Raw genomic sequence first — 12921 nt, 5'->3', positions numbered from 1 at the left:
ATTGCCCAATGAGATAAGATTGTGTGTAACCAGTATATAACATAAAACACAAGTTTTAGTTCTTCGTTAAGATCCAGAGAGATCAGATTTATTTTAGCAGGAAGGGGATGGAGTCCAGGTAGAGTAGCACCCTGCTTACTGAGCACTTACTATGTGCCAAGCTCTCTGCTAGTATTTCATATAAAACTTGTTCAGTTCTTCAAAGATAGAAAACAGTGTTAATGTTGCCCAACTAACCATTGAGGAAACTTGGCCTCAGAAGAGCCTGGCTCATTGCCCAAGGAATCCAGCTCTTAGGTGGGGAGTCCAGACTTAGAGCCAGACAAATTGACAGGTATTCTCTCCTTCATCCCTGAGTGGAGTGATCCATTCTCCACCTGTCACAGTGGAAGAAAGAGTAAGACCAGGGAGGACTAAGACTATAATTACTCCTATTGAACATTTCAAAAGCACATTTTATGGCTTGTAGTTCTCAATAAAATGTTTGTTTGCTATTTGATCTCTAGAACTATTCAAGGGGTGACTATTGAGTAATGAGGCTGATTTAATTGTACATCTTGTGGAAATTGGTCCCTTCACAGGAGTCTTCATCCTTTCTAGGAGGAGGTACTTTAATGTGGCTGATGTCCTATGATGTCCCACCCTTGATAAGTTTGGGCGCCAGGGAAGAAATGAGAGTATGGTAAAGAGAGTCCCTGATGGGGATGGGGTTGGACCTTCTGCCGTCTGCCCCTCTGACTTTCTACAGACTACGGATAGTGGACATCAGTTCTCTCTCTGCCAATATTTGCTGATGTTTACTCTGTGCCAGGCTCTAGTCCATAGTAGAGGAATCTGGGATGAGCAAGACAAACATCCTGCTCTCAGGGACCTTGTAATTCTAATGGGAGAAATTTTGATTGTTATATGTGTGTGCACACATCTACACACACGCACACACACACACATTTTGAAAAGAGAGTAAAATGAGGGGATGATACATCAGCTGGATTCCACAGCTATCAGTAGATCACACTCTAAGTCTTTAGGAATACCTCATTTATATATTTTTAAAATGCAAAGCTTGTGTGCCTTATGTTTTTCTGTTGGCTTTGCTTGTTTAAGCTTTTGCTGTTTTTGTGCATCCCTTCAGCTGCCTTTGTTGTTTTACTTGCTTTGGTTTGGTTTGGTCAGTTTCAGTCACTTTGGCATGGAGAAGAGGGCTTGAATGCTCACTGACAGCCGCCATTGTGTCAGGCGCTATAATGGGAGCTTTCACATGTATCATCTGTCTTAATTCGCACAACAAGCCTTTGAAGAAGCTCTTATTAACCCTGTTTACAGATGAAGAGATACAAACTCAGTGAAGAGAAGGAATATGTCCAAGATCACAGAGCTCATAAGTGGCAGAGCTGGGATATGAAGCAAGCATTCTAATTCATGCCCACTGTCAGTTCTGTTCACTCTCTCAGCAAAGGAGTCCTGTGTTAGAAAGGATGTGAAGTGGTCCATGAGGAAAGAACAGATTAAGATTTGAGTAACCTGAATCCTGTCCTCAAGTTAGCCAGTGATTAGGAAGACCTTTTGACATCTATTTGCCTCACTTGCCGGGGTACAAAGAGACAGTGGGAAGTGAAGTTCCCCGTGCCTACCTAGCACTGGTCACATGGGTGGCTATCATAGGAGAACTGCCCTAGATTTTACACGACACACTACTTGTGTCTCATTCATAGTATTGTGTTCTGGCATCTGTTCTGTTTCTTGGAACGTCACTGAGACTAGAAACTGAAGACCGAATCAGTTCTTACTTCTCTGATCACTAGCAAATATTTCTAGTTTATTACACTGCCTTGTCCAGAGGGCCCCGAGAGAGCCAACCTTCTTTCAGTCTAAGCTACAAAGCCTCCTCAATCGTTCCACCCTACCGGGTCCTTACTGATTTAGGTAGGTTTCTGTAATATAAATATGCATCATGCATGGGTTTCTTACTTTATGTTTGTTCTTCATGCACACACAGAGCAGCTGGGTACAATCTTTTCCCAGATAAACACAAGCTGTAAGTTTTCTTTATTTATGAATAACACACAGTTTGAAATTGCTTTTACAACCTGATACAAATTTCATTAGGTAAATTCAGATATTTCTGTTGGATCCAGAATTCCCTAATGGCCATGCTTTCCAAGCAGCTTCTCCATGGTGAAATGAAATCTTATTAATAACCACTTTTGATCCTTAGGTGATCTTAGGTGACTTCTAATTCTAAAATGGGCTCTTTTTTTAAAAAATCAGAGGAACAGCTATCCCATATTACACATACACAAAACCTTCAGACAACTTGGGAATTTGCCTGCATTGTGCCATATAGTTTATCCGTCCTTGGCACCACTTCAGGAAAGAAACCTGTGGCATTGGGGGAATTAGTTGCTTCTGATAGGTACTAAGAACTAACATTCATTGAGTGCTTACTGAGTGCCAAGTAGGACACTGACTACTTTACATGTGGTGTTTCATTTAACACTCAAAATACTGTGCATACTTATTACTATCAGTGCCTCTATCTACAGATGGGGAAACTGAGGATGAGCAAAGTTAAGGAAATTGTGAAAAGTCACATAGAAATGCTTAGAGGTAGGATTCAGATGTACCCATTGTCCCTGTTCTAATCTTACTATGCTGTAGAAGAGGGGCTTTCAGTTGACCTAGATTATGCCTGGTAAGTTATGGGAGACGCATGGTTTAAACCTGGATCACTGGACACTTCTTAAGGGTAAGTAAGCAGCATTTTCCCAAAAACATACTGATAACTTCATGGTCTCATTCTCAATCAATCCTAGAATCTACTCTCAAAAGCTGAGATGTGGCTAAGCAGAGGAAATCTACTAAGAGACAAATTAAATCAGTGAAATCACTTTAGGTTCTGAAGCTTAAGATAAGGGGGACTACTTCTAATGTATGAACAAAAGTGGGGGGAAGGGGTAGATGCAGGATAAGAGTTCCGTGGAATAGTGTGCTCCTCACCCTGAAAGAATTTTACCACTTTTTTTTTTTTTTTCTTTAACAGTAAGCTTGGAAGCAGGTTTTTGATAAGATGCTAGTGTTGTCCTCAGTCCTGTACGGTAAGCTTCAGACTCCTTTCTCCCACTGCCAACCTAACATCTCCATCTGGCTGTCTCATGGAGCTTTTTATTCACTCTTTCCAACTATGCCTCTCAAAATCTATTCCTTTTGGAGACATGACCGCCCCAGGAAATTGTACCACCTGGTTACCAGCCAGAATTTAAGAGTCATCCTCAGTCCCTTGATCTTCCTCAATTTCAACATCTAAACTCTCAGAAGGTCCTAAACTGTGCATCCAAGATACACACCTTACGTTTCTATTTTTCTCCATCATCATTACTACTGCCATCGTTTCTTTCCTGTTCCACTCTTGAAAATCTCCCTGCTTCCATTCTGTCCCCTTGCAAACCGTTCTGAACCTGACAACCACAATCCACACCTCTCGGTCAGTTCACATCACCTCCCTGCTTTAAGTTTTCCTAAGTCACTGCCCTGCACTGGATCCATGTCTGCCTTTTCTGTTATAAATCATCCTGAATATCAAGATGTCTGTAGATCTGAATCAAAGCTCTAGTTTGGATATGGGGCATTTACAATCTCTCACTCATGTCTTTCCACATGTCATAAGTTGTTATCATGGGAAAGTGGGAGTTATGTTATATAATCATAATTTATGATTATGAAATACTTCCAATGTGGAGTGTAACACATCACCTCATTAACTGGCATCCTGTATTAATCATGTTTAAAAAAAAAATTCTGTATTTTATGATGCTTTGACATCTGGGAGGCTTGCTAATTCTGGAGAGACAGCCCCGCCCAGGGTTAGCTAATTCCTGGAGCTAGCAAGCGCCTTCTCTTCAGCGTACCTTTTGCAGGTAATCCAAACAAGCAAGGGCCCACATCCCAACCACCTTCTTTATCCAACTGCCACACAGTTAGCTATTTCCTCTGCCCTAACTCACCCCAGGAACACTAGAGACCAATAGCCCAGGGTCTGCCACAATTACTCAAATAATCTGAGCCTAAACTTGCTCAAGCTTACCTACCCAGCTTCACCCATTCCTTCTTATAGGTGCTGCAACCAAGGTCCTGGGCCTTTGGTTTCTCCTGGCTTCCTCTGCTTCTTGACATTGACCACCCCCCGCCACCCCCACCCCACCTCCACTGGGTAGGTTTTTCCTCATGTGGCTCTGCCTCACATGGCATGCCTTCTTCTCTTGGGAATGATAAGTAATAAACTTTTCTTTCAAGGAAGCTGTCTTTGTGTCTATAAACACACCAGACCTCAAAACAAAATCTTGGGGACATCTCAAGACACCTCCCCAAACCCCATTAGATAGGTATTGTTAGGTACCACTCATATAGCTGAAGGGTTGAGGAGTCAGTATCCAAAGAGACCATCTAACTTCAGAATCAACACGCCTCGTCAGTACTCTTACTTTGTCCTCAGATATTTGTCTTCATATATGTGGATATACACTCAAGAAGGGTTTAACTGGGAGTCCCCCCATCAAGGTACCAAACATTCCTCAGAAAACCCCCAATATAAACCACTTTTGTCCTTGTTTATTGTGAACTTCACCCCCTGTTCTCTTTCCCATTCTAAATTGGTTTGGCTTTCTATTCTATAAATGGAATATTGGTCCCTAGCAATGAATGAATTACACGTGAATGGAATCTCCCCCATAAAACTATAAACTGGTAAAGATTAGCATAAAGATTAGACCTCTGCAGTTATTTCTCTGATTCACTAACCCTTCAGTTCAGTTATTTATTTACCCTCAAGTATTGAACTAGGTAGCCAGCTTACTGGAAGACCCTTCTCTAGGACTAGGACTAGGACTAGACCCTGTTCTTTAGAACTCCAGATACCTGTAGCTGGGCAGATCCAGCCCAGAAAAAACTTGGATACTTATCCCTTCTACAAAAGAAAGATTTTTATACATACCTCTGCTTCTCTTCTTTTCTCATCCCTTCTGCTCTTTCCCCAGCTGGATTTCCCCAGTAATTTGTCCCATTTCAAGAAATCCTTCACAGACTGAGTTAGCATTTAGCAAGTGCTCCATTTGCATCTCCTGAGGAGCACTAGGACCAAACCGACAGATATATGAGGAGAGAATGTCACCTGAGCCCACTACAACCAAGTGGCAAGAGCTGTGTCACTCCTATGGCGGACTGACCCAACCCCATGCCACCAACCCCCAATGTTCAAGAAACAAACTCTGTAGCTGAAGAAAATCATAAGCACAGCTTCACATTCTCAGCTTCAGTCAGGCTAAAGCACTAAAAAAAGCATTTCCAGTCTGATGATAATGGATAAGAGCATCTCAGAGTTTAGAGGATTAGGTACATGTGTATACAAAAAACCCAGGTACACTCAAACTTAAGGAAAGATGTGTGTCATTAAAACTGGCAGGTGGTTCCAAAAAAAGTGATTTGGCTGCTCTCTGAGGGCTGAATCTCTCTTCCAGACATCTTTTCTCCTTCTACCCTTGTAGCCCAAGAGCTCAGGATGAATGTTCTGCCCAATGCCTGTCTTTATTAATATCTCTTTTCTGGAAAGGAGCCGATATGTGTTTTTCACTATGTTAAAAGAGATAAAGCATACATAGCATGACTAGTGACCAGTATTCTTTCTTCCTGAGGTGTGATGCTTTCATTAAAAACTTTAGACCTAAAAATGTATGTGGGCTCCCATTTGACAAGGGAAGATGGGGCAGTATACGTAAGTGCTCAGTCGCCCATAATGGAGAGCAGGTAGGATGCCTTTGTATTCTTAAACAGCTAAAGTAATGAACAAGAATTTCAAGCTTATTTTGAATTAAATTCCATTGTTCAAAGCCCTGCCTAATTTAATAAAAGGATCTGAGAAAGAATACAGAAAAGAAAATGTACATAGCAACCATTAAATTATGATATAGGGGATAAGCTACGTTTCTTAGAAGCTATGAGATGGCTTCTGCTGGAAGGAACAGGAGAAAAACCTAAGACAGGCCCAAGGAAATCCTGAGCTCTCTGGTTAAGAACTGAAAGAAATTAATCTAAGCCCCCAAAGAAACTGATAGGCTGGCTTTTAAGAATACCCTATTCCCCGATGCCCTATCCTCCCAATACCATTGTGGGGCCAATTCCTGTGATCATAAAGCTATAGATGGAGTTTCTGAAAATCAACCTCAACTACTCTTTAGGCTCTCCGTGTGTTTTCCCATCTCTTGCTTTTTTACAGTTAGATACTGGAACATGGAGTAGGTTGGGGACTATTCTGTATGTTGTGCAGTAAGAAGAAATTCAGATTTGCCAGTTTGGGAGAGAGCGAGCGAGCAAGTCTAGAGCCATGAGTAGCTCTGAGGTGGGTCATCTGAGCAGAAAGCATACTTCATCTTTTTACAAAAGCTCCGGGGAACCCTGCCCTAAGACTGTAGCTTGGCCGGGTGGCAAAGGGCGGCAGAGTGGTGACCCTGCACACACCGGTTTAACTACCTCCGGGGAAATGATGTTCAGGGTCTGGCAACTTCTGTTTGGGCAAGGGGAGGAAAGGTGCGAGTGTCACTTTTCCATTTGCTGCTCACCCCCACCCCATCCCTAACTCCCTCTTCCCCCACTCTCCTCCCTCCTCCACCCGCCTCTTGCAGGGGGAGCGACCAGGAGGGGCGCGGCATCCTCTCCGCTGGCTCGGGTGTCTAGGGGAGAGTGGAGCCAGCTGCAGCGCCCGCCTCACCCCCGCGCAGCGGCACAGCCCGTGTGGGCGCGGCGCGGCGAGGCAGGGGTTAAGGTGGGCGCCCGCTCCCTGCGCCCGCCCGCCGGGATGAGCGCGCAGTCCGCCCGCTCTTTCGCAGCTAGCCCCGGAGAAAGTGGCGGTCAGTGATGGAGCTGCTGCCATGACAACCCCGGCGGTCGGGGCCCGCGCGCGTCGGGGCCGCTCCCGGGAGGAAGGCGGCGCGGAGGCCGGGGGCGGCCGCTGAGCGTGGCGTCCGCGCGTCCCCGCGTCCCGTGCCGCGTCCCCGGAGGAGGCGGGGGCGCCGTCCGCCAGCTCCCCGTGCGCCCGCAGCCTGCGCCGGGCGGCGTTCCGCGGGCTGGCGACGCGGGCCGGGCTGGCCATCAGTCGCCGCCCGGGCTGCGGTGGAGGACGCCCACGGCACCAACGGATCCTCGGGCTGTGACGGCCACGTCCCCGCGCTGGAACTTTTGGCCGCCTTTGGGTTCCAGATTCGAGACTCGGGCTGGTCTATAAATACATCTGTACATGTGTGTGAGCTAATAAAACATTTTCTCCTCTCCTTGAAGCAGCAGCCTTTTAGGACATCTCCTTTATGTCAGAGACACTTGCCTTGCTTCTTTGGGTTATAAACTTTTGATGCCAGACTCTGCAGAACGTGCCCAACTGAATCTTAAAGTAGCATCTTGAAGAGAGAGGCAGAGAAAGAGCAATCTGTGACCTTCATCCCTGCACCTTCCTTCTTCCTCTCCCTTCCCGGCTGCTTCCCCCCTCCCCAGGGGAGCGTCAAGAAAGCTCTTTTTGGATGCAGGAGGGGGCATCTGGTTCTGCTAGGCTGGAAAGCTGAGGCAGGATTTGAGGAAGAATCATTAGGCTCCGGAGAGCCTGGACTCTTTTCTCCTCCTTCCCCCTGCTTCTGGCTTGCTCCATCCCTTTCCCGTCTCCCCACACCACAACCCGAGACCCGCTGGTGTGCGGGGCGGGGGACGAGGACCGCGCCGCTGCCGGAGTTCTGGGAAGTTGTGGCTGTCGAGGATGGGGGTCTGTGGGTACCTGTTCCTGCCCTGGAAGTGCCTCGTGGTCGTGTCTCTCAGGCTGCTGTTCCTTGTACCCACAGGAGTGCCCGTGCGCAGCGGAGATGCCACCTTCCCCAAAGCTATGGACAACGTGACGGTCCGGCAGGGGGAGAGCGCCACCCTCAGGTAGGGAGCTGTACTTCAGCGGGGGACTGAGCCCCTCGGATGTGAGGACGTGGGTTAAGGGCCAGCAAGAAAGCAGAAGAGAGAGAGCAGAACGCTTGGGTGGGGGAGTGGGGCATGCGAAGGGCCTTTCTGCAGGCCCGAGAGTTGCCCACTTGCGGACTGTGGCTGCAAACACCCATTTTCCTGGAGAGGTTTGTCATTTGCTCCGGCTTTTCTGGTCCAGGATCTGATGTAGGACCCTGAGGTCCATGCTTGGGACTCCATGCATCCATGAGGCCATGGCATGGCTAGATTCACTTTTGCCCTGGCATCAAGATGAGAACAGAGCGCCCTGTAATTGCAGTACTGGGGTTTAGCCTGAGATCACTGAGCGCTTTGCTGGTTCTCTCACAGGCCAGAAGGTATGTGATTAGGCAAGATGGTCTTCTGGATGGGGTGGCTTCCTCCTCCAGAGACATACTTAAAATGTCAGGCTCTGGAATTGTCAGTGCTGGGCCATGGTCGTTTATGAGTCTGCTCAAGACTCAGCCATCCATGTCAACCGTGTGTGGTGCTCCTGGGACCCCTATTATAAATTATGAGGGCAGTTTTATCTTGGCAGGCTCAGGCCAAAGAGAGGAAACATGTAGCTTTTATGCAACGACATCACTCCTGTGCGAAAAGCACAATAGAAAGCTTTTTGTTTTACCTTAATGAGTTACAGAGAATCAGTTACATGCTCCAGGCAGAGGGGTGGAGATTCTTGGAATATGAACCTTTGGGGACTGGGCCCGCTGCAGCAGAGACTTTAATAAAAATGCAGCCACCACTTTCCACCAGCTCAGCAGATATCATCTTTTATCCCTTTAATGAGGCAGTTCTGGTCCTAGGAGACAGATTCAGGGACGTCCCAGCTTAACTCTGGCTCACAGTGTACACAGGCTGAATGCGTTTGCCCTGTCTATGACTTTGATGGTTATGTTGAAAATAAAACATGCTGTCCCAGATTCTGCAGCCAAAAGGCCTGACTTCTCCAAGGAACAGTTGAGAATGGGGCTTCCTTCCTGTTCCTCTGGCTGCTCTGGTAAAGCTCTCTCTGTATCTGGACTAGCTGTGCCCCCAGGAAGGAAAGAAAGGCCTCTTGGGACACTGGTTATACTTTCCTAAGCTCCAGGCTAAGGTTGGATTCTTGCCACTTTGGGAGATTCTTAGCTGCATCTTCTTTTGAGGAAGAGAACAGGTTTCACAGGTCTGTCTGCTGGTGTTTGGGGGGGCCCCAGATGAAGAGAGATAAAGGGGTGCTGGGGACAGACTCCCTTCCCTGACTGCAGGAGGGAAAACCCTTCCAGCCCTGTGGGCCCTCCTCAGCCTGTCCCAGACTAGAGTGCATTATGGCTATTTCCTTGCCTCGAGAAGTTTCTGGAGCCTACTCCCTGAGAACTGACTTGTGGGATGCTCACTGGCAGCAGAGCTGTGAGCTCAAAGATAGGAGTGGTACCCAGGCTGCGACAGGGGCTCACAGAAGAAATGTTGGTAAATGTTAGCAGGCGTGAGGGGCTGTTGATGCTGCCACGCAGCTGTCTTTAATCTTTGAATCTATTACTGGGGCAAAGAGGCCCAGCACCGAATAAGGCCTCCTTGCTAAACCTTCCAAATCTTTTGTCCCATTCCTGACCCTGAAAGTTAAAGCAGAAACTTAGGAAACTCCCCCTTTCTGCTTTCCGGGATGCCGTAAGATGATTCCACCAGCAGAGGGCCAACTTGGCTCTGCCTTTTTTTTTATTAGCTGCTGGCCTGGTTTCATGATCTTCAATTCAAATGTTCAGCAGCTGGGCTTGGTAATGGGAATGGGAATAAAAACGGGAAAAGCTGAATAGTTGCTTTTTGTGCTTTGTGAGGAAAAAAAAAAAAAAACCTTACACGTGCGAGTATAACTGTTATCTTTTACCTGATTGCATGCTTTTATTTTTTAAAAGTAAACATGGCTTGTGTTGATTTTGTCTCTCCTCCTCCATATAATTTACTCTGAAATAGAGAGATTCAGCACATTGTCCACATTTTAATCTCTTTATATTCTCTTCCTTTTTTCCTCTTGTGTTCTTCTCTCATTACTTTAGTCTTCATTCTTATCAGGTGATTCCATTTTACATGCTTTTGCCTATAATTCATCCCCCCCCCCCTTTTTTTTGGCTTTGTCATTTAATTCTTATTAATTCCTGATTTTTTTAAGGTTTGGATTTCACTCCTCTCACAATGTTTCTTAAAACAGCATCACAATCTCCTGCAGCTTTCTGAGGGTCCCAACCTCTCTCTAGTTTTGCATGTACCTTTGTTTTATTGGCTAACAGCTGTGTGCCCATGTCAATGAAAAACTTATTTGTCATTGCTCTGAGGGAGAGTCCTGGCTTCCAGTCTCAGGAAATCCTTAGCATCAACCCCAGATAAATGTATCATGTTTTATGCTGTGTTGTATTTTGTTTTTGAAAGACTGTGATTCTAAGTATGGTCACACTTCCGTCTCCTTAAAGATGTTCCCTTGGGAATACAGTGTTTGGAAATTCAGTGTTCTGAATGCAACAAATGTGCAGGATGTCTTGAAAACAATGAATGCTTCCCAGGCCCGTGAGCCACAGAGTCTTTCCGAATGTGGTTACCTTGGATCAAAATCTCTCACATCTGTTTCTAAATCTTGCCTGAAGTCACAAAGGAGGTCAGAGACCTAGTAGTAAAGCAGAGGAACACAGGAAGCGGGTCCCTCATTTGAATTTTCCAAGGAGAAATTGCACGGCTTAGAGAAGGATGATGTCTTTCCTTGGAGATATCAGTTTTGTTTGATAGGTCTTGATTGCATTGAGGGACGTTAGGAAGTGATGTGCCGAAGATGACACTGAAGTTTCAAACGTAGATAAAACTCATTTTATATAAGTGAGGCAATATTATCTTCCTCATAACTACTTCACAGGGCTACTTGAAAAGTAAAAATAATTATTTGAATATTGAGTAATTTTGCCTTCTTGGAAGAGAGATGATATGGGAAATGAAGGTGGTGTTCACTGTGGCTGAATTATAGCTTCTATGAATCTGATTTGAATTCATTATTACAAATGGGCCCTCTTGGCCAGAATCATTTCATTACAATTATCTGCTGTTGGGTTAAAAATGTTCTGTGCCTTTCCATTAGATTAGATATGACAAGTATCTAGAAGTTCTATGTCTGAATCAGGAAAGGAGCCCAGGATGCTCACTGTAGTCAGTTGGGTCTTATTAAGCTATTTCTGTTGCACGAATGATAGCCAGGTATGCTTTCTTCCTGGGCCTCAGTCTCCTCTAAATTTGCTTTAGGTACTCAGTGGAACCACGTCCTCTGTATACATGAATGTTGTGAAGAGCTGCTATAAGATGGGGGTAGGGCTTGTTACTGTAAGGGAATGGTCCACTAAATGGGAAAAGTTCCCACTGGCATACTGTTTTTATGTATTTATTTATATATAATACATGGCAGGATAATCAGTTTTGCTCATCCAGGCTTGCTGATCTGGGATTATGCTTAATAACTCTTTTTCTGCAATGTCCCTGCATTTTCATTTGGAGTTCTGCGCTAATCCAGTTGGAACCAAGTATTTGAGGGTTAACTACTGCCAAGGAATAATCTGAGACGCGGGATTTTCCCCAGCAACTGGGTCAGTCAAGCTCCCAAGGACAACGTTTTTCTCTATTTTGCACTCACCCTCAGAAGCTTCTCTGTTTGTGAAAATTTGAAAATTCAGAACAGGCACTAGGTTATTAGAAACACTTTTGCCCATTGCAGTATCTAAGCTGCCTATGCTGAATAAGGTCACAGGGAAGGGCAGAGTCTTCACTCTTGGTCTGGGGAGAGGAAGACATAAAAGGACATGGAAGCAAGTATGTGCCTGTAAGGGACCCCTCACACCACGATGCTGACCCAGGCTGCACACTGGAGTTGCCAGGATGCTTTAAAAAACTTGTACTGCCAGCCTCCCAGACCAATGAAATCAAATTCTCTGGAGTTAGGCATCGGGGTGGGCTTGTGAGACAAAAAGAAAATTTCTTCCAGTATTTCTATTGTGGAACTGGAGCCAAGAACCACTTCTCTAAAGCCCTGTCCTGCCCCCAGAGCATCCAAGTTAGCGGGTCGCCAATGACCCTAACTTCCCTTAAGGGCCTCCTGCATGTGACCCTGACCACACACAGGCTGCCTTGTGCTCTAGAAAGGGCATGGGTTCAGGGGCCTGGATTTGATTCTTATTCTACCACTCAGTAACTACATGAGTGGTGCTTTGTGCACTTTGGTCCAACTGTGTACACCTAGAACCAATATCTGCTCTGTCTAGGATATCAGCTGAAGTATATGGCTGATATACTTCATATATCAGCCATATGATGAATATGAAGTATACTGATGAAGTATATGGCCTTATTCTAACTACTAAGCAACGTGTACATGCAAGTTGTCACTGGTACTGCGAGGGATTCCTTAATAACAGCCCATAATATTCTCAGTCTTTTCCAGGTTTATGCGCTCCGCTTTTCTCCCTTCCCTCCCTCACCCCATACACACCTTCAAAAATGTGCTAATTTCTTCCCACTTCCCCAGTATCCTGCTTTCTCCTTGAGGCCCAGAATGACCCTCACTGAGTTCCAGTAAACACTTGCTAAGTATCTCTGTCCAGCAGATACACACCACAGACCTAGCATTTAGGTGTGGGTCTGGTTAGATGGGGAGCTCCTGGAGGTTAGGAGACCTGTCTTAGGTATCGAGTACAGACATTGTGATGGACACAAAGGATTAAAAAATAAGTATCAGTTGAGAGTTTTAATCCTTTTTAACAGGACTCATTCTCTTATCATGTATTATTACCTCTATAGCAACAAAGTGCTGATACTAAAAAGTTCCATTCTCTTCCGAACCGCGACGCCGGGACACTCAGACACAGCAGTTGGTTAGAGATCTTGGAGGCCTGAGGG

The 12921-nt window shown here is 45.6% G+C and overlaps 1 protein-coding gene across 6 annotated transcripts in view; it reads left to right on the top strand.

The window, feature by feature from the left end:
* OPCML (opioid binding protein/cell adhesion molecule like) overlaps positions 1–12921 on the top strand; it is a 1088088-nt gene that overhangs the window by 559095 nt on the left and 516072 nt on the right. For 4 of the 6 annotated variants that reach the window (XM_032356988.1, XM_032356985.1, XM_032356987.1 and 1 more), the window contains exon 1: positions 7292–7956. In XM_032356988.1, coding sequence (XP_032212879.1) covers positions 7790–7956 — 167 coding nt within the window. In that variant the 5' untranslated portion in view covers positions 7292–7789. The other 2 variants (XM_032356989.1, XM_032356986.1) reach the window with 2 other exon arrangements.

Source organism: Mustela erminea, chromosome 9 (assembly GCF_009829155.1).
Source record: "Mustela erminea isolate mMusErm1 chromosome 9, mMusErm1.Pri, whole genome shotgun sequence".
NCBI classification, from domain to species: domain Eukaryota; kingdom Metazoa; phylum Chordata; class Mammalia; order Carnivora; family Mustelidae; genus Mustela; species Mustela erminea.
The sequence above is the reverse complement of the archived record's forward strand: the minus strand, read 5'-3'. Positions and strand labels throughout refer to the sequence as shown.